The 19,080-nt window shown below is 37.6% G+C and overlaps 1 protein-coding gene across 1 annotated transcript in view; it reads right to left on the bottom strand.

Moving 5' to 3' along the window:
* LOC118846076 (cadherin-12) overlaps nt 1–19,080 on the bottom strand; it is a 143,087-nt gene that overhangs the window by 61,721 nt on the left and 62,286 nt on the right. The window contains exon 3 of the mRNA XM_036754261.1: nt 14,965–15,218. Coding sequence (XP_036610156.1) covers nt 14,965–15,218 — 254 coding nt within the window. The remainder of the gene's footprint in view (nt 1–14,964; nt 15,219–19,080) is intronic.

Here is a 19,080-nt window from a genome sequence, read left to right as displayed (position 1 = left end):
GGTTTTTTTTAATTATTGGGGCGTTTTCTCTTCTCCAGTGCAATGCTACCTCTCCTATTCTTTGTGGTCTTTAACAATCACAAATATAATATGATAGGATATAGCTTTTTTTTTCCTTTTAGGGCTGATGGTTTGAACTCATAGTTCTTCTTTATTACCTATATCCCTTCACTTATCCTGGGGTTCAATTCCCTACAGAAGTAGGGTTCATTTTTGCTCTGTCCTTTACAATTCAAAGATCATTATCCTTGACAAAGAAAACCAATTTAAAATAATAGTTTTGTCTTCTCTCTGTCATGTTCTTATCATCTCATTGAAATAACCTTCTTTTCCTTGCTTTTATCCTCCTCTTACCCATAACCTAGTTGATTTGGTAGGACTAGCTGTTTCCTGATATAGCTTCTCAGATACTGAAATACCTTCCTTCCCCTGTGAAACCTGACTGGCAACAGCTTTCCTGATGCAGCTCCCTGGTCTAGTGGTATAAAAATCACAACCTTATTTAGGCAGGGCCTCTTATTTTTGGTGAGTGTTGAAGATCATGGGAATTACTATACCCTGATGCCTGCCTCACTGCTTCCAGATAGAAAAAAGGAGGGTCACATCCAGAGAAGCTAAATGTATCCTTCTTGCTTGCCTTTGTTGTGTTAGGGCAAAATAAATCTCTTCCCTTGTTACATGTCCAGTGACTTTGAGTGCCTCATTTTGTCCCAACACTAAACCAGAACTAGGATTCTGATGACTTTCTTTTTATGGCAGGTGGGGAAAGCACAGTTTCCAGGCACAGTTAGGAATAAGCTTCTGACACTTATTTCCTCATGATTTAAGAAGGAAGCCCAGAGACTTAGTGGACTCTTTACATTTTACAAAGCCTACATTCTATACCTAGATATCTTGTTAGCCCCCATTAAAAAACCAACAAACAACAACACATAAGTCAGTGTCATCCAAGTTGGGCCCCAAAGAGGCTACAACTCCGGAAGATGAAAAGTAGGTGGTCCAGCAGTCTCTCCTCTTCAGTTCTTAGGATCCTGCAAGGCCCATGTTTCTAGGAGTCTCTTTCTATAAAGACTGGCCTACGTGGAGCCCTTGGCAGGCACCAAGGGGTGACAAGAATAAATCACTGTTGTATCTGGAGCTCCATGCTCCCCAGATCAGTCACTCACTATAATGATTTTGGAAAACAATTGCTTGCTTCTTTCTGTGCCCCAGTTACTGCTAGATAGATGACATAGGGTCATATAAGCATGTCCAGAATTGCCTATTATTGGTTGGTTGATCCAAAATGGTCCCTCTAGAGAGATGAATAGAGCACAGAAAGCTTTTATTGCTAAGTGGAAATTGTACATTAGAAATTGTCTGGAGCAGTTGGGTGACACAGTAGATATAGCACTGGCCCTGGAGTCAGGAGGATCTGAGCTCAAATCTGGCCTCAGCCACTACCCTGGGCAAGTCACTTAACCTAAGAAAAAAGAAGGAGGAAGAGGAGGAGGAAGAAGAGGAAGAGGAGGAGGAGGAAGGGCAGGGCAGGGAGGAGAGGAGAGGACAGGAGAGAAGGAGAGAGGAAGGGAGGGGAGGGGAGGGGAAGGGAAGGGAAGGGAAGGGAGGGGAGGGAAGGGAAGGGAAGGGAAGGGAAGGGAGGGGAGGGAAGGGAAGGGAAGGGAAGGGAGGGGAGGGGAAGGGAAGGGAAGGGAAGGGAGGGGCGGGGAGGAAAGGAAAAGAAAAGAAAAAAAAGAAAAGAAAAGAAAAAAGAAAAAGAAAAGAAAAGAAAAAAGAAATAATGCTTGCCTGTTTCCCTCTGGTATTAGTGCTCTTGATAAACAGAGACCAAGGCTTTCAATTCAGACCCTGGAATCCTGCCTCCTCTGCTGGCTCAGTGAACTCAAACCGAACCTTGCTTCTGAGGAATGTCATCTGACAGTTCTATCCACTTTAACAGCTTCATGAACAACTGGACTTCAACAGCCACTAAAGTGGTTAAAGAAGATACCCTAGGGAGTAGGGGTACTGACAAGCACTTCCAGCTGGCTGAGTTCCAGAGTAAATGCCCAGCGTGTTAAAGAGTCTTGAGGGATGAGGTAGAGAATATATTCATCTTTACTAGCTCCTGAGCAGTGCCCATGGGTATGGCCAAATAGTCTGGACGTACAAAGCAAAGGACTGGACAATTCAAGGCTTTCCCTTTTGGGTTCAAGATTAATGGACAAATTTTGCTGTTGTCTCCCACTACATATAGTTGTCTATAAGATACATTAGAACCCATCAGAGATACATGCTAAACAACCAGGTTGGAGCTGTTAAAAGAATAGCAAAACTGAGTCCAGTGTCACTTTGGACATTTGAGTAGTGATACCATGCTGTGCTGGGCACAAGAGGACCATACATATGATCCCCTTCACTAAGGACAAGGCAGCTATTACTAACCCAAATGGCTCTCAACCTCTCCCCAACTGGGAAAACTGAACTCTGTCATCTCAGAGTAAAGATTTTGCCCTCTACTGATGAACTGGTGTATCATTATGCATCTGTCTGCCCATGTCCGATATCTATACATACCCACCATAGTTATAAAGCAACCTCCCAGAAGCTATTTCTTGAGAAATTGATGTTACCATGGAAAAGGAAAGCGCTCTCTTGTCCAGTGGTTTCTTGAATCTCATCCCTAAGACTCACCTGACAAGAATGGATCATTTTGGGACATAGTTCTGTCTAATCCTCTCCAGCCTATCTCATTCATTCCCTAGCAAAATTGCCTTATCCTCAAAGTCCTTGTACCCTCAAAGGGTACATTACACCTTGGAAAATAGTTCAGGTCCCCCCTCAAGGGGCAAATTTCCTTTTCTTTGGGATGGTTCGGGAAATTCCTTCCCAGAGGTGGTATTGTTGAGAGCAATCTTGCTTTCTAATAGGGGAATGGGGAAGATGAAAATGTTGCTTTCTCATTGTGGGTATTTGCCTGGAAGAAAGGAGATCCCTTAGTAGACAAATCTAGTCACTGGACGAAGGTGAGGAAGAGTCCTTATTTATTTTGCCAATGTGGAAGAAGGATTTGGCACTTTCACAGAAGCCTCTAAAGGGACAATGCTTTGTATCAGTCCCCTGATATAGCTATCAGGGAGGGGGTATTTTTAAGGGGGGAGCAAATAATACTGATTGGGGAGTGTAAGAAGAGCCTCAGTATCAACATAGATTATGAGATAGAGTTCATGAAAGACATCCGTGAACTTTCAGCCACTGTACTACAGATGATCCTGATACAGAATAAAGAATCGTCAACTGTGCCAGATGTGTCCACGTAGAAGCCTTGATGTTCCTGGAACTGCTCCTGCTCATCAACATCTTGCATCAGGAGAAGAAATCTGTGACTGTACTAGAGGTGTCATCATTTGTGCTGCGGCTCTGATGTTCTTGGTGCTGTTCTGGTTCATCACTGCCAATTTACCTTATGAGGCACATTGTGAAGTACGAAGATCCTCATCAATCATACAGAGCAGACTGTGAGGCTTTGAAACTTAGTCTTTCTGAAGGAGAAAAGACAGGTTTAGGACTTCTGGCTTTTGTATTCCTCCACATTTTTGTTTGTTGTTTGTGTGTTTTTTTTTTTCCTTTTCCCCCTTTTTTGTTCTCATAGTACTACTCATGACAGGAGGAGTGCCTAGTTATTCAAATGGAGGAAGGTCTTCCAGAATAATGATCATTAGGACCTTGCCACCAAGGCAGTATGTGTAGGACCTGCAGTTTCCTGATGCAGCTTCCCTGACTCAAAAACACCTTCCTTTCCCCACAAAACCTAATTCACCCCAGGTTCCCTGATGCCCTTTTCTGGTCTAAGTGCATAAAAGGTTATAATCTTATGTAGTCTTGGCCTTTCAGGTTTTGTTGATGTCTAAGACCACATGAGTCACTCTACCCTAATGACTGATTGAACAGATGCATTTCCAGATAAAGAAAAGGGGGGATGGGAGTCGGATGTTCAGAAAAGCTAAGTTCTACTGTATCCTTGTTGCATATCCTTGCTGTGCTAAAGCAAAGTAAATCTGCTCCTCTGTTAAATGTTCAATTTTCAAGCGCCTCATTTTGTTCCAACATGAGACCTGAACTAAGAGAGTGCTGCTTTTCGTGCTGTGCCTACAACAGCTCAAAAAGCCCTTTGCTGTCTTTCATGATCACTGCCCCCTTAGCTCACACTGAACTTTAACGTTTCTAACACTGTTCTTCCAGAACTGAGGCTTTCTTTTGTATTTATTCTACATAATACGCCATAGCTTCTGTCTTCTTAACAGGTGTAATAACCCCACCTAAGGTGTGCTTTGGCAGTTCCCTTTAAAGCACAAACCTTTGGCAATGCGTAGACGTAGACAGACATAAATCTTGATTGCCTAAGAGACCTTTGAGCTCATTACACTAGGTATATATGAGGAGATATGACTTTAGATTGGCGGAGAGACTAAAGAGATAGGAAAGTTACATTTCATAGAGACAAGAGAAATAAGAGAAGCTTAAACCTGAAATAGTTCATTGGAGCCCACAGAGGAACAGGCATGTAGGAAAAGCTGGAATCCTCAGAGCTTGGTTCACAGTACCTGGTATCCCTAGAGACTACTAAGTAAGACTGGACATATCAAGTGAAATTATTCTCTCTTTGAATAAAAATTTTCATTTTGCTCTCAAGTCAGAATCTCCTGCCCCATGCATTCTATTGTTTAAACTAATATGTATGACTTCCTTAATTGCTGTTTTACCGCCTTTTTGTTAAAATGTTTGTTTGCTATTTGTCATTGTCTCTTGTACAATAAGCATTTGGTGGGAGGAATCTAAGGGAGCTGAGAATAAGCTAATTTGTTCCCTCTAACTTGTAGTGAACAGGGAAAGAGGCTTTTATATTAAACAATCTAGAAGAGAAATTTATCTCTAGACTAAAATAATTGGATATAATAGATACGCTGATTGAATGTAAGATAGTAAAGCAGTGAGTATCCAGACATAGCTGGACATCTAAATACAGTTATACTATTAACTTAAACTCCCCAGGTCTAACATGCCTATCACTTATCACAACTTCCCTGTTTTCTTTTTGTTGTTGTTCATTTGTTTGTTTTTAAAGATACTATTATCTTCTCAGTCACCCAAATTTATTGCCTTGGTATCATACTTGCCTCTTGCCTCTTTCCTCTTAAATACTCAATATACAAGTAATAGCAAAGTCCAGATGTGTCCACTTCCACATCATCTCTGGAATCCATCACCTTCTCACTACTTGCAAGGCTGCCAACCTAGTTCAGTTCCTCATCACCTTTTATCTGTACTATTTCACCAGATTCTTAATTTATTCCCCATTTTCAATCTTCTCTCTAATCTATCTTCCATGTAGCTACCAAATAATGTACTTAAAGCACTGGTCTAACTATATTACTATCCTACTCAAAAATCTTCAGTGGTTCCCTAGTGACTCTAGGGGGAAAATACAGTTTTTCAGCCTGGATTTTAGGGCCCTCCAACAAATGGTTCTACCCTTCATTTCCAGAATTGTTCACCAGCATATCTCTTGACACCCTCTAAATTCCAAGTATATTGGAATAGTACCTGCTTCCCTTACTTGAAAGTCATTCTCCTGTTGCTTGTTTTCATGCATGCAGTCTCCCATATCTGAAATGCACTTCTTCTTCATTTTTGTCTCAGAATCCTTGTCTTTCTAACAAGTCAAAGCTCAGTTTCTGCCTCATCTATAAGACCTTTCTTGCTTGTCTTGGCTATCAGTCTCTTCCCTTCCTCCTGAAATTACTTTGTATTTATCTACACAAGCTATATCCTGTTGTTCTCATTGTTAGAACTTGCATCCAATCCAATCTAAAATTAGCTGTTGGTTGGCCACATCTGTTCTCTTTGCTAGAGTTTTAGTCAAATGGCATTCTGTAGAAATTACCCATGCATTGGGCATGGAATCTAATGAGACTGGGCTCTTATATTCAATGATTCTCCATGGGTTGTATTGAGCCGTTAATTAAGGTACCACAGAAGGAACTAAAGCAATGGGTGACAACATTAAGGTGACAAGCATAGGCTCATAGATTGAGTTGGCAGGGACCTTAGGAGGCATCCAATCTAACTTCCTCATTTTACAGAAGAAGAAAATGAGTATCTGATAGGTAACTTACCCAAGGACACTCAGGTAGTAAGTGGAAGCATTGTGATTTGAAATTAGATCCTCTATATCCAGAATCCTTTATACTGCATTACACTAGCTCCACAATGGGAATGGATGAGTAGGCTAAAGAAAAAATAAAATTACCTTGCTTCAGGCAATCTTGCCCTGGTTTTTGTAAGCAGACGCAAAGGAAGGCCCTGAAGTGAAAAATAAGCTAAGCATCGTCAATGCCAAGTAATGAAATTTTATATCAAAGGAAGTGATAACATACAAGCCCTTATAAAAATTTTCTCCACTAAAAATGTCAAATAAACCCTCTTTTGACTTCTGACACTTTAGCAACTTAAGTCAAAAATGAATTATTCCTTTCCTCATCCTCATAAGAGGCTACTACTACAGCATCCTTATTGATGGATATAAACAGGCACAAAGACCACTCTAGCCACCATTTTCACTTTTCTACATTATTTACAGTAGTCCTTTCATTCAGCTGGCTCCACCCAAGTCCTGTATTTCACCACTGTTTCTATTGAGGAACCAGAACAAGGAAGACAGCTAATAAAAAATTTAATTCTTCATCACAGACTTTTAGAACTGGAAGGAATCTTAGTACTTATCTTGGGTAACCCCATGAGGAATTAGAGATACAGAGAGATTAAGTGATTTCCCCAAGATGAGTTTTCTTTTTCTTCTTTCTAATTTCAGTTTTGCTTATTTGGAAAGCCAAAATAGGTTATCAGGTGGCATGTGGACATTAAGCAGTTGCTTGATTTATTACTACATGCTTTCAAGAAGTTTGTATACACCAACTTCTAGAAAAAATGATGATTTATGTATGTGATTTGCTAAAGCACAAGTACAACTTTAATACCATAAAAGAAAGTATAACATCCCTAAACTTCAAGGAACCCAAGTGAAACTTGGCCATGACAATAACTATTAAGTAGCTAGAAAATGTCTATTAATGAATTTTCTTGATTAAATAGGTGGTTCTTAATTGAACAACTCATCGTTCAAAAAAGGGTGTTAGATCAAGTGCTTAATTACTTATTGAACACTGTAATTCTGAATTTTTATGTATACCAATTAGCAAAAAGATATAAACATGATAGTGAAAATCTTGAAATACCGTTCGACTATGTTTTCAAAATTACATATTTAAATCTTCTTAATAAAATAGTCAATGAACCTGTTTTTCATTTGATAAAATACTTAATTTAAAAAGATTAGGTTTTTTTAAGTCTATGGGCACAAAATGAATGTGGTTGAGATTAGAAAGGAAAGAGTTAATTATGAAAAATCTTTGCAGCAAGTTTCTTTGATAGAGAATAGAGATCTGACATGACACATACATATGCATATATATATATGTATGTACATATGTGTGTGTTATATAAATATACCTAGGAAGAGAGAAAACTTATTTAAATATTTGAGAGCCTTTCTCTAATATATAAATGTTCAAAAGTTAAGACCAGGCAGTTCTCAAAGGAAGAAATCCAAGCTACCAAAAACCATGTGAAGAAAAATTCCAAATATTCCAAATAATTCTAAAATGTGATTGGAATTAATGATTTCAAATCAATAATACCATAGAGATGAAAATAAAAACAATTCTAAGGTTCTATCTCATACCTATTAGAATGGGAAAGATTCCAAAAAAGGAAAATGACAATTGTTGGAAGGGCTGTGGGAAGACAGACACATTGGCTGACTGTTGAGGGAATAGCCATTCTGGAAAACAATTTGGATTTATGTCTCCAAGTCACTAAATTATCATATCTTTTAACCTAGTGATATCACTGCTAAGCCTTTTTGACAAAGATGTCAAAGAAGGAGGAAAAAGATCTATATGCTGACAACTATTTATAGCAGCTCTTTCATTGTTTTTGTTGTGGCAAAGAAGTGGAAACAAGGGCAGTGTCCATTAATTGGGGAACGGCTGAGGGTATAATTCTAACTTCATCTGGAAAAGAGTCTAAGCATTTAGTAGATTTCCCCCACTGGGTTCTCCTTCTGCCCCAAGTCTTTATTCTTCAACTGAAAATCTCTTCACTAGTGCAACTACATTCTTAATTGCCTTAAATTATGCTTTAGAGGTCAACAATCAGGTATAATCAGAAATTCCAACCTCTTATTGAGAACAAAAAGAAGTATGGTATAATGAAAAGAGTCTAGGGGCTTGGAGAAAAGGTGTGATCAAGTCCTGAATATTCACTCCAATACTTAGTAGCTATGGGCTAGTCGTTTAACTTGTTTGAGCATCAGTTCTATCTTAGATAAAATGGAGATAATTACATTTACATACTTTACAGGATTTTTTTGTTTTTTTTTTTAAAGAAAGCATCACACTTGTTATTGTTGTTCAATCATTTAAATCCTGTCCAATTCTTCATAACCCTGTGGACCACACTGTCCATGGAGTTTTCTTGGCAAAGATACTGGAGTGGTTTTCCACTTCCTTCTCTGGTGGATTAAGGCAAACAGAGGTTAAGTGACTTGCCCAGAGTCACACAGCCAATAAGTGTCTGAGGCCAGATCTGAACTCAGGTCTTCTTGAAACCAGGCCCAGCGCTCTATTCAATGAATCACCTAGCTACCTCTTAACTACGACACAAAACAAATCATAAACTTAAAGAAACATCAACTCTTAAGGTTGGCAGGAAAAGGTAAGTTGGAATAGAAAGCACACACTTTTTTCAGAACATTTAATATATTATAAGTTACTTTTGAGCATTCATTGTTAATTACTCAAAATTGCATCTTTGCTTATTCTTGGGCTTTTTTACCTTCTGCAATTTATTAAAGAAGGAACGAAGACCATTGTGATAAGATGGACAGGAGTTATATGGCAAGGATGGTTGCTGCTTTGTGACTAGGAAGTTGAGGAAGAGAAGAAAGGAGGAAGAGGGCAGCAGTGATGATAGCCTGAAGCCAGGGAGGGCAGTCACCCACACAGAGACAACTTGCAAGAGAAGAGCTGGCAGGATGGTCATGATTTCTCTACCCCACCTATTGCCAGGAGCCAGGAGAGGCATGATTTGCAAAGTGACAGAGGATAGAACCAGGGAAAATAGGTATAAGTTGCAGAGGCAAATTTTAGCTTAATGTTACGCCCCCCCCCCCCCAAAAAAACTTTCCCAACACTTAAACTAACCAGAAATGAAATGAAGTGCCTAATTAGGGCTGGGTGGCACAGTAGAAAGAACATGGCACACAGAGTCAGGAAATTTAAGTCCAAATCCTGCCTCAGATCCTGACTAGCTGTGTGATCTTGGACAAGTCACTTAACCTCACTGTGTCTCAGTTTTTTCATCTGTAAAATGGGAATAATAAAAATAATGATAGTACCACATATGTTTATTGTGAGTATCAAATGAATTAAAATATGTAAATCACTCGGGAAACCTTAAAACTCCATAGAAATGTAGATATTGTTATTATTCTAGTTAAGGAGGTAATAAGATCCTCCACCCCCATTGGAGATACAGGAATATAACCTTTGATCAGCTTCTGTTATAGTGGGGACTTCTTTCAGGTTTGGGTTGAACTAGATGGCATCTGACATCCTAATTCTGCTTCCATAGATACCACCACCAACATGGCTAAATTATCCAATTTAAATGGAACTATATGGAGGTAGTGGTACTGCTATGTCAAAGGCACTGATGTTGGAGTCAGAAGACCTGCATTGAAATGATTACCCCAGTGATATTTTGCAAGCAAGTCACTTGACTTCCTTTCCTCGTACATCAGTATCCCCATCAACAAAAAGAGTTGAAACAGATGATCCCTAATGTGTCTTTGAATACAAAAATGCATAACAATAATTTGTTTTAGGATTTATTGTGATATTACAAATGTGTAAAAATAAAACTTTAACTTATAATAGATAAATGCAATAATATTCCTAAATGGCACTGTGCTAAGCACTTTACAAATATTATCCCTGAGAATAGCAATGCACCTTCATTTTTTGTAAATATAAACTAAAAGAAAGATACTTGCTTGTATTTGAATGGGAAAATGATATAAGATCACCATGCCCTCTTCTCTCCTTTGGAAGTTTTCATTTGGAAGAAAGAAACAAAAAGAAAGACACAGAGAAGAGTAGAAGCTGAACCAGCACATGGGGCAGAAATCATACAGATCAGGGTTGGGATTTGATTGCTCCTGAGCCCTAGTTTATTACAACCTTATTTATATATGATTGAAAACTTAAGGTCAAAGACTATTAAAATTGTCAATTTATACTCCCTCCATTTTCACAGTTAAAATTTTCTGTTTTACCATGAATTTTAAAAGTGAAGGGTTAATGGTAGTGAGGAACTTCTTTAACCTAAATTCCACCAGTGAAGCTAAGGAATGCTTCTTAATCAAGGGTGCAACTGAATACAACTGGTTAATGTGTGGCAAAGCAAATGAAAAAGAAACAGAAAAGAAAGGGAAGAAGATGAAAGAATAAACGTGAAAAGCTTGAAGAGAAAGAGAAAAGTTTTAGAAACTGAGAGGAAAAAAGACAAGAGAAAAAATAGATGTATATATTTCAAGGAACGATGGCCTGCAACAAACAAGCCCCTCAGAGACTGCTCACTGTCAGCAGGTTGTCTTATTCAGGTTCACAACTTGTCTATCATTAACCTGACACTTATTTAAGGGGGGAAAAAGAAAGGAGAGGAAAAAATACATACTAATACTTCTTTTAAAAACATCAAATACTTAAAAAATCCTCACTTTACATAGAGAGATTTTGCTATGAGTTCCTGTGCCTGAAAACTTCTCTCTATAGAGAGAAAATATAGCACATGACCTATGCTAGTCCCATTGGGTTGTTTCAAGATTACTGTTTACTCTTAGGATAGAAAGGTTAGGCTTCATGTTGATTCAAAACCTGCTCTGCCTTTTGAAATTTCCCTCATGGGTGTCAATTAGTTCTATCTGGATCTGTGGTTTTAGTTATGCTGGCACCTGCCCATTAGAAACCAGGGTATAGCTGTCAATTCATTTCACATAAGCCTTTTGATACCTGTCAGATGCTGGGTACCTCTGAGCCTCAATGATATAAAAAGATGAGCTTGTGGTAGGTAAGTATCTATAAAATGCATGTCCTCTTTATATCTGTCAACAAATCCATGACTCTAGCCATTTCTTTTCTTCTTTGAATTATTTTCATCTCTCCACTCCTAACCTCAAAGTCTCTCTATTTTTTTTGCTTTCCTTCCCACTTCATCTTTAATATGTCTCTTTTTTGGGAAGGAAAAGCAGCAATTTAAATATAGCTGCAAGTATGTGAACAAAAATCACCAAATTCACATTCCTCCCTAGTCTTACTCATTCCTAGTCCACATAAATCATGGTAATCTGCACAGCCTTAGTGTTAACTATCAGGGTCATGATGAGACTTGAAAGCATTTTCCTCACTCTAAACCAGATATCTACTAGGACCTGGTGCTAAAATAGAGGGAATATAGTTCATTAAAAAGATTAGACTAAGTCATTCTTGCTATGCCAATGACATCAACAGATGAGCAAATGACAGCAATTTTGCTTTCTTAACTAAGATATTCTTGATATTTATTGGTCTCCACTGAACTAAAGCTGATATTCAGCCTGTCTTTTGCAGGAAAATATCCATTATTCCCTTTCTGAATCTAGCTTATAACCTAAGTGCTATTTCACCTCTTGGGTGATTCAGAATTATAGCCACACCCAGTCAACATAACCAGTCCCTTAGGTAAACCTTGTCAGATGTGTGTTTTGAAGTGATGATTTCAAGTCTCTGTTCCCTACTCTCCTCTCTTTTCCTCTTTTCTTCTCTCTTCTTTTCTCCTCTACTCTCTTCTTTTCTCCTCTCCTTTCTTCTCATTTTTTCTCTCTCTATAGATATATTTTATGTATGCACACAAAATATATATAAAATTTCATTAATGAGTAGAAGTGGTGATGGAATTGGAGTGAGTAAAATGCCTTGGAAACACTAAAACACTTTTAGTATTTAATTCATATTTTGTGAGTTGTTATCATCAATATTGATAGCACCTTGTATTCATATAGTGATTTGGAAGGGAGTGTGTTTTAGTTATATATTAATTCCTACACTATCATTACTTGCTAACAAGTTATTTCTCTGATTTGAATTTTAATAAGAGAATACTTCATTTCACACAATATTAAATACTTTCCTTTACTCAAGTATTATGCTGATATTTCAACATGGTATGGAAGTGGTCCTGGATTCCTGAAGGCTATGACAACAGAACATATATTCTTGCAGGCCCTAGTAAGCTGAAAAGCTTCTGAGAATGGACTTGATGGCACACCAGTATGAATAATTTGGGAAGATTTGGCTTCATGGTGGCTTCATGGTGATTCATTTTGCTGTTGTTGTTTGTTTTGTCGTATCAATTCTCACAGACAACCTCTTAAATTTGAGAGGGATTTCTTTCTTCATTCTTGGAGGGAGGATCTACATGCATGAAATCACAGATTCTTGAAGTATCAGTAAATAAGTATTTAACATGTTAGCTTCAAGGCCCTCCACTATTTTTTATCTTTCCACATTCCTTATTTCATTTTCCCTTCTCAATGATCACTTTGTCTATCCTATTTTTTGAAATTCTCTTGAATTCCATATTACTAGGCCACTTTCTATTTCCTAAACAATGATCTCCAACAGGGTTTTCAAGTCCAGGAATGAATTAGGTCCCAGATATAATCATCTGGAGACTTTTCAATATGTCAGAAGTACATCTGCAAAGAATAGTCATGTAATTCTAAGAGATAAATTCAAGAGCAAGGAATAGGCAGGTGTTTTCTAGAAATTCTCGGTAGAAACAACCCTAGACTCAATATTGTGTTTACCAGTGGCTCCTGTTATCCATTTTGCTCTATGACATGAAATCTCAGGAGGACTGTGTTTATATTTTTATAAGCTGTTTCCATGATGAATGAATGAAAAAGAATTTATTAAATGATGATTATGTGCCAATCATTTTCCTAAACAAGGGATATACAATTAAATGTAAATGCATATATTTGTGTATATGTATCTGTGTGTATAAATATATTTGTATCTATGCTTGTGTGTGTGTGTGTGTGTGTGTGTGTATGGCAGTAGTTATTCTCAGGAAGTTTACACTCTAATTGAAGGAGAGAAACCATAAATTCAAGTTCAGTTTCAGGGCAGGTAGAAAGAGCCAGAAGTTCTACGGGTGTAATGATAGGCAAATGGCAAGGAGTAGGGTTCGTTAGGTTCCACCAATAGACTGAATGACAATGTCTTGAATAGAGTAGAATGCAAATAGACAGGGTGTAAGAACCCAGTGGCAGACAGCAAAACTTGGAGGTCTTCCATTTCATCAAAAGGATTAGAATGTATTCCTTCTAGATCATCCAAGCAATGTGAGTATCTATGTTGCTCTTCTAACCCTGCTGTTCCATGGGATTTGGGCAATTTGGGTGGTGCAGAAAGAAGTGAAGGGAAGAATGGGGAAAAGGCAAACTCTTCCTTCCACCCTCCTGTCCTACAAGGTCTGCACAGCCTGAGTGGTTAGGAAGTGAGGTCTGTACTAAGGAATGAACTAGGGTTCATTGCCATAGCACAAGTCTTCTTGGCTTCTTCCAGATTGTAGCAACAATCCAGCTAGCAGCTTCTGTAGGGGTGTAAAACCCACCGACAACCAGCACACAGAAAGCTGCCAACACAGATTCTTTTGATCTGCTTTACTAAGAAAAGCAACGTTAAGGGGTTAACGATCTCAATTTAATCGAACATACAAATATCATTTACTTAGTTCAGGGGAAAAAGTTAGTGCCCTGAACTTCAGAGCAAATAAAAACAAATTACAAACATCAACAGACAGAACTTGTCTGAGTCAAATCCAGGGTTTAACAAAGTCCGAATATCTGGGTTTACAAGCTGGGGGGCTCTTACCTACAGCTGCCCAGAGTTTCCACATCAGCACTCCACCAAGAGTGAGAGCCCCCAACCAAATAGCTCTGTTCTCTCTTTTTATATACTCTTTAGCCATCATCAAACATCATCTGAGTGACCAGAACTCAGGCTCCTACTATTGGCTCTGGTCTTAGCAACTCCCCTTAGGACCCTAAGAGCTTCACACCCACATAGGCTTAGCACCTAGTAGATAGGGGTTTGAGCCTAGGGTTTAGCACCTAGTAAGACTCAATCAAAGACACCCAACTTAATTGATATTACACTGATACAGATGTTCTTTTGAGGGTGTGGGCTAAAATGCAAATCACACTATATTATATGACTTCCCTCTTTGACCTCTCCAAATAGAAAATTCAGTATAAATAAATATCAAGGTGAACCTTTTAAGTGGGAATGAAATCACAGATAGCATCTGAGACAAATAAGTGGTAACTGTTGGTTTTAACTGGGTTTCAGTAGGGGAGCTATGGTCTTATTTTTATAAATATGCATATGTTTTAGTGTTTGCTGACAGATCCACCCCCTTCTGATTCTAACTAACTCCCTGAGGCATCTTCATCAATCAGGTCACAGTCTGATGGGACTTAACATCAGGGAAGACTCTGGCTGTGTCTCTTCTCCCCATCCCAAGCATGCCGGCAAAGTTGGGTGCCACAGTGACTAATTGTACGGGAGTAAGTATATGTTTTGTTTTTTCAAAATATCTCTTTAGGTAAGAAAGAAGGAACAAGGAGATTATTGATGACTTCAACAGATTAGTGTAGATATTTAACACATATTCATAGATATGAATGATTTCCCTCAAAAGGCAATCTCATTGACAAATATGGTTTCTAGATTGTAGTACAAAAGTAGAAATCCTTACCTAATAGCACTGCTGCCAACATCAAGATCTTGTGCGGTGACAGCTCCAATTATGGTCCCAACAGGAGTGTCTTCATAAACCTCCATGGTGTATAGGGGCTTGCTAAAAACTGGAGGCTCATCCACATCCAACACACTGATCTTCACAGTCGCAGTATCCTTGAAAGGACCCACTGAGTGGAAGCGGTGGTCAAGATGAAGGTTGGAAGCCTCCACTTTGAAAGTATATGCCTTTTTTGTTTCAAAATCTAATGGCTGCAGTAAGAAAAAATGAAAAAGAGGGGAAAACATTAAATATGGAAAAACTGTGAGCTATAATTTTGGAATGTTCCTATAATTTCTTCCTATAATCTCTTGATTTCAGTACTAGATTGAGTACTAGATGAGATTGCTATGTTTAATTTCCTATTTGCTAATTAGAGGAGGAAAGACTTAGAATAATAAGAAAAAAAATACATATTTATTGAAGAGCTAATGTAACATGTAAAAGTGAATAGAAACATGTGACAGTATTATCCATATGAATTTCATGTATACTGGCTTTATATTAAAAGTTGCTAGTTAAGAGATACGTGTATTGGAGAATCTTTCCTTAGTGAACACTGACATCTAGTGGTGTAAAGTTACAACGAGCAAATGTAGAGATTTCATTTTGTAAATACTTGATATTAAAAAGAAAAAAAGCAAAAAACAAAAAAAACTTAGATTCCATAATTAAATCTGTTACCAGGAATTGAATTTTCCCTTTGCTTTGGCAAACATTATTGCCACAATTAGTCTGTTTATTTTCCCTATTCTGACTTCTCTTGATTATCTATCCCCCTGGACTTTCCATGATTTTTGTCATTCTGATGTAGGTATTTGAAGTGATAATAAAAGATCACTTGGCAAGCTTCTGGGGCCTGACTAAGAGGGATAGTTCCCTGGCAGGAGAGAGTCCAGCACTGACTGTTTGACATCAATCTGGCAACTAGACCCTGAAAGTTTGGAGGAGAAGTTACAATGACAACAATAATAATGGTCTTTAATACAGTTTTGTACTTTGTCAAGTTTTATATCACTACAGTAACATATTTATATAATTTAACTACATACCACATCTACATGATACATTGCAAGGGCTGACCTCCTTCAGACTGGGGATTTGGAATAGCCTAGGTAGGATTTAAACAGAGGTTATGGATGATATAACTTGATAACTGAAAGTGAGAGTAGAGGGATTAATATCATTGTGAAATCTTAAATATGGAATACATTAATCCTCAGATTCATTGATTCTTAATAGTATTTCTCTAGAAAGAATACCTAGCTATGAACATGTATTGCTAGTCACGTTACTGTGGGTAGATAGGTCCATCTAGATATAGATATATTTAGATATCTATCATATTATATACACATATATTAAAAATGATATTGCTGAGCCACTCATCTGATTAAATGAGAGGTCTTATATTGTTTAGGCACCAGATTTGAAGAGCATGAAGGCTTTTCTGATCATTTAAGAAAAAGAAGCCAAAGTGTTATAAAATGAACACTGAAATGCTTTGTAGCCTGTAGTCTGAGGCTTCTGGGATAATTGCCATTTGGGTGGCTCATATGGTATGTTAACTGCTGTCTCAACATGGCAGTTCATCTTCTCCAGCACAGCCTGATAAAATAAAAGAGCCATCATGTCTCCTTTTTGCAACACACATTTCAGAGAAAAAAATTAAACAGCACAATCCTCACCAACTGCCTCATAATAATCTTAAAATTCAGAGGATCTTATGGAACTATTCAAATTAAGAGAATAATTTTCCTTGGATTAGCCAAAAAATAAGCTTTTTTCCCCTAGTTTACCACAGGGAGATATATTTGGGCCAGATTAGTGTCTCTGACTTTTTTTAAATTCTCATAATTACTGTATTACTGTTATGAATGATATATATAATGTATGTGTATTAATATATCAGATATGTCTATATAATTATGTTATATTACATGTAATATGAATTATATATACATATATACATCTCACCTTCATTTCAGAATCTATTCATTCCCATTTCCTGAGCTGATGTGCAACTCATGCTTGTAATAGGGATTTTTAGAAAAGAAAATAAAGCAGTTCAACAAACCTAATTAATATATAAATCGAGCCTTAACAGTATAGGTTAGTATAGTTTCAAGCTTTAATTTAACTAAGACTTTTGGAATACTTTTTACGTGCAATATTTTACACCCATAGTCTCCAATTACTTCAAAGAAGAGAAAAATGTGTAATTTCTCCTCTCTGTTGCTTTTGAAAATCTCCTCTATTCTCTTTGGTTCCACTCTTCTTTCTCAGTCCTTCATCCATTTTTTTTCCCCTTCTTTCTTACTTCTTCTCTATACCCCGCCTCTATTCGCATTTCATCTTTTTCCACAATTTCTTCTCAGAGTTGCTCTGGGAAGCTTCCACTAACCCTATTTTTACTAATTTTTCACAACTATAATTAAAGTAAAACAAGAAAACTCAACGACCAATTCCCAAACGGCTTATTCTTTGGCTATGACTATATGGTTTTACCTAGCCAAATCCAAATCTCTGTATTCAATTTAACTATTTTTTTTGGTTTTTTTTTTTTATTTTAATTAGATTATTTTATTTTTAGTTTAGGACACATGCTCTTGAGTTTCAAATTCTCTTCCCTTCCCTTTCCTCCCCTCTCCCCCCCCCAAAACAGCATGCAGTCTGATACAGATTCTTCATAAACCTTTGCATTAAACTTATTTACACAATAGTCAAGTTGCAAAGAAGAATTATGACCAATGGAATGAATCATGAGAGAGAAGAAACAAAACCAAAAAAGAAGAGAAAAAAAGAGAGCAAATAGTTTGCCTCAGTCCGCATGCAGACTCCACAGTTCCTTCTCTAGATGTAGCTAGCTTTTTCCACCATGACTCCTTTGGAGCTGTCTCTGAGCCTTGTATTGCTGAGGAGAGCCAAGTCTATCAAAGTTAGTTGTCACAGAATCAATGTCTGTGGTTGTGTACAATGTTCTCCTGGTTCTGCTCCTCTCACTCAGCATCATATCCTGTAGGTCTTTCCTGGTTATTATGAAGTCTGTATCTTCCCCATTTCTTATAGCATAATAGAATTCCATTACATTCACATACTACAACTTGTTCAGCCATGCCACAATTGATGGGCATCCCCTTCATGTCCAATTCTTTGCACTACAAAAAGAGCTCCTATAAATATTTTAGGTCCATTTCCCACTTGTGTGATCTCTTTGGGATATTAGCTCTAGGAGTGGTATTGCTGGGCCAAAGGGTATGTATATTTTTATAGCCCTTTGGATATAGCTCCAAATTGCTCTCCAAAATGGCAGGATCTGTTCACAACTCCACCAACAATGCATTAATGTTCCAATTTTCCCACATCTTCTCCAGCATTTATCATTTTCCTGATTTGTCATGTTAGCCAATCTGACAGGTGAGATGTGGTACCTAAGAGTTGTTTTGATTTGCATTTCTCTAGTCAATAGTGATTTAGAGGTTCTTTTCATATACCTATAGATATCTTTAATTTCTTCCTCTGAAAACTGCCTCTTCATATCTTTTGACCATTTCTCAATTGGGGAATGGCTTTCATTCCTATAAATTTGACTCAGTTCCCTGTATATTTTAGATATGAGGCCTATATCAGAGACATTGGTTGTAAAGATTTTCTCCCAACTTTCTGATTCCCTCCTAATCTTTGTTGCATTAGCTTTGTTTATATAAAAACTTTTCTGTTTAGCGTAATCAAAATTATCCATTTTGCATTTTGTAATGCTCTCTATCTCTTGTTGGGGCATGAATTCTTCCCTTTCCCATAGATCTGATAGGTAAACTATTCCATGCTCTCCCAAATTGCTTATAGTATCAGCCTTTATTCCTAAATCATGAACCCACTTTGACTTTATTTTGGTATACAGTGTAAGATGTTGGTCTATGTCCAGTTTCTGCCCTAAAATTTTCCTATTTTCCCAGCAGTTTTGGTGAAATAGTGAATTCTTAAACCAGGAGTTGAACTGTTTGGATTTATCAAAGAGCAGATTGCTACAGTCTTCCACGTCTTGTGTACCTAAAGTATTCCACTGATCTACCA

The sequence above is a fragment of the Trichosurus vulpecula genome, chromosome 1, assembly GCF_011100635.1.
Source record: "Trichosurus vulpecula isolate mTriVul1 chromosome 1, mTriVul1.pri, whole genome shotgun sequence".
Lineage (NCBI taxonomy): Eukaryota > Metazoa > Chordata > Mammalia > Diprotodontia > Phalangeridae > Trichosurus > Trichosurus vulpecula.
This window is presented reverse-complemented; position numbering and strand designations above follow the sequence as displayed.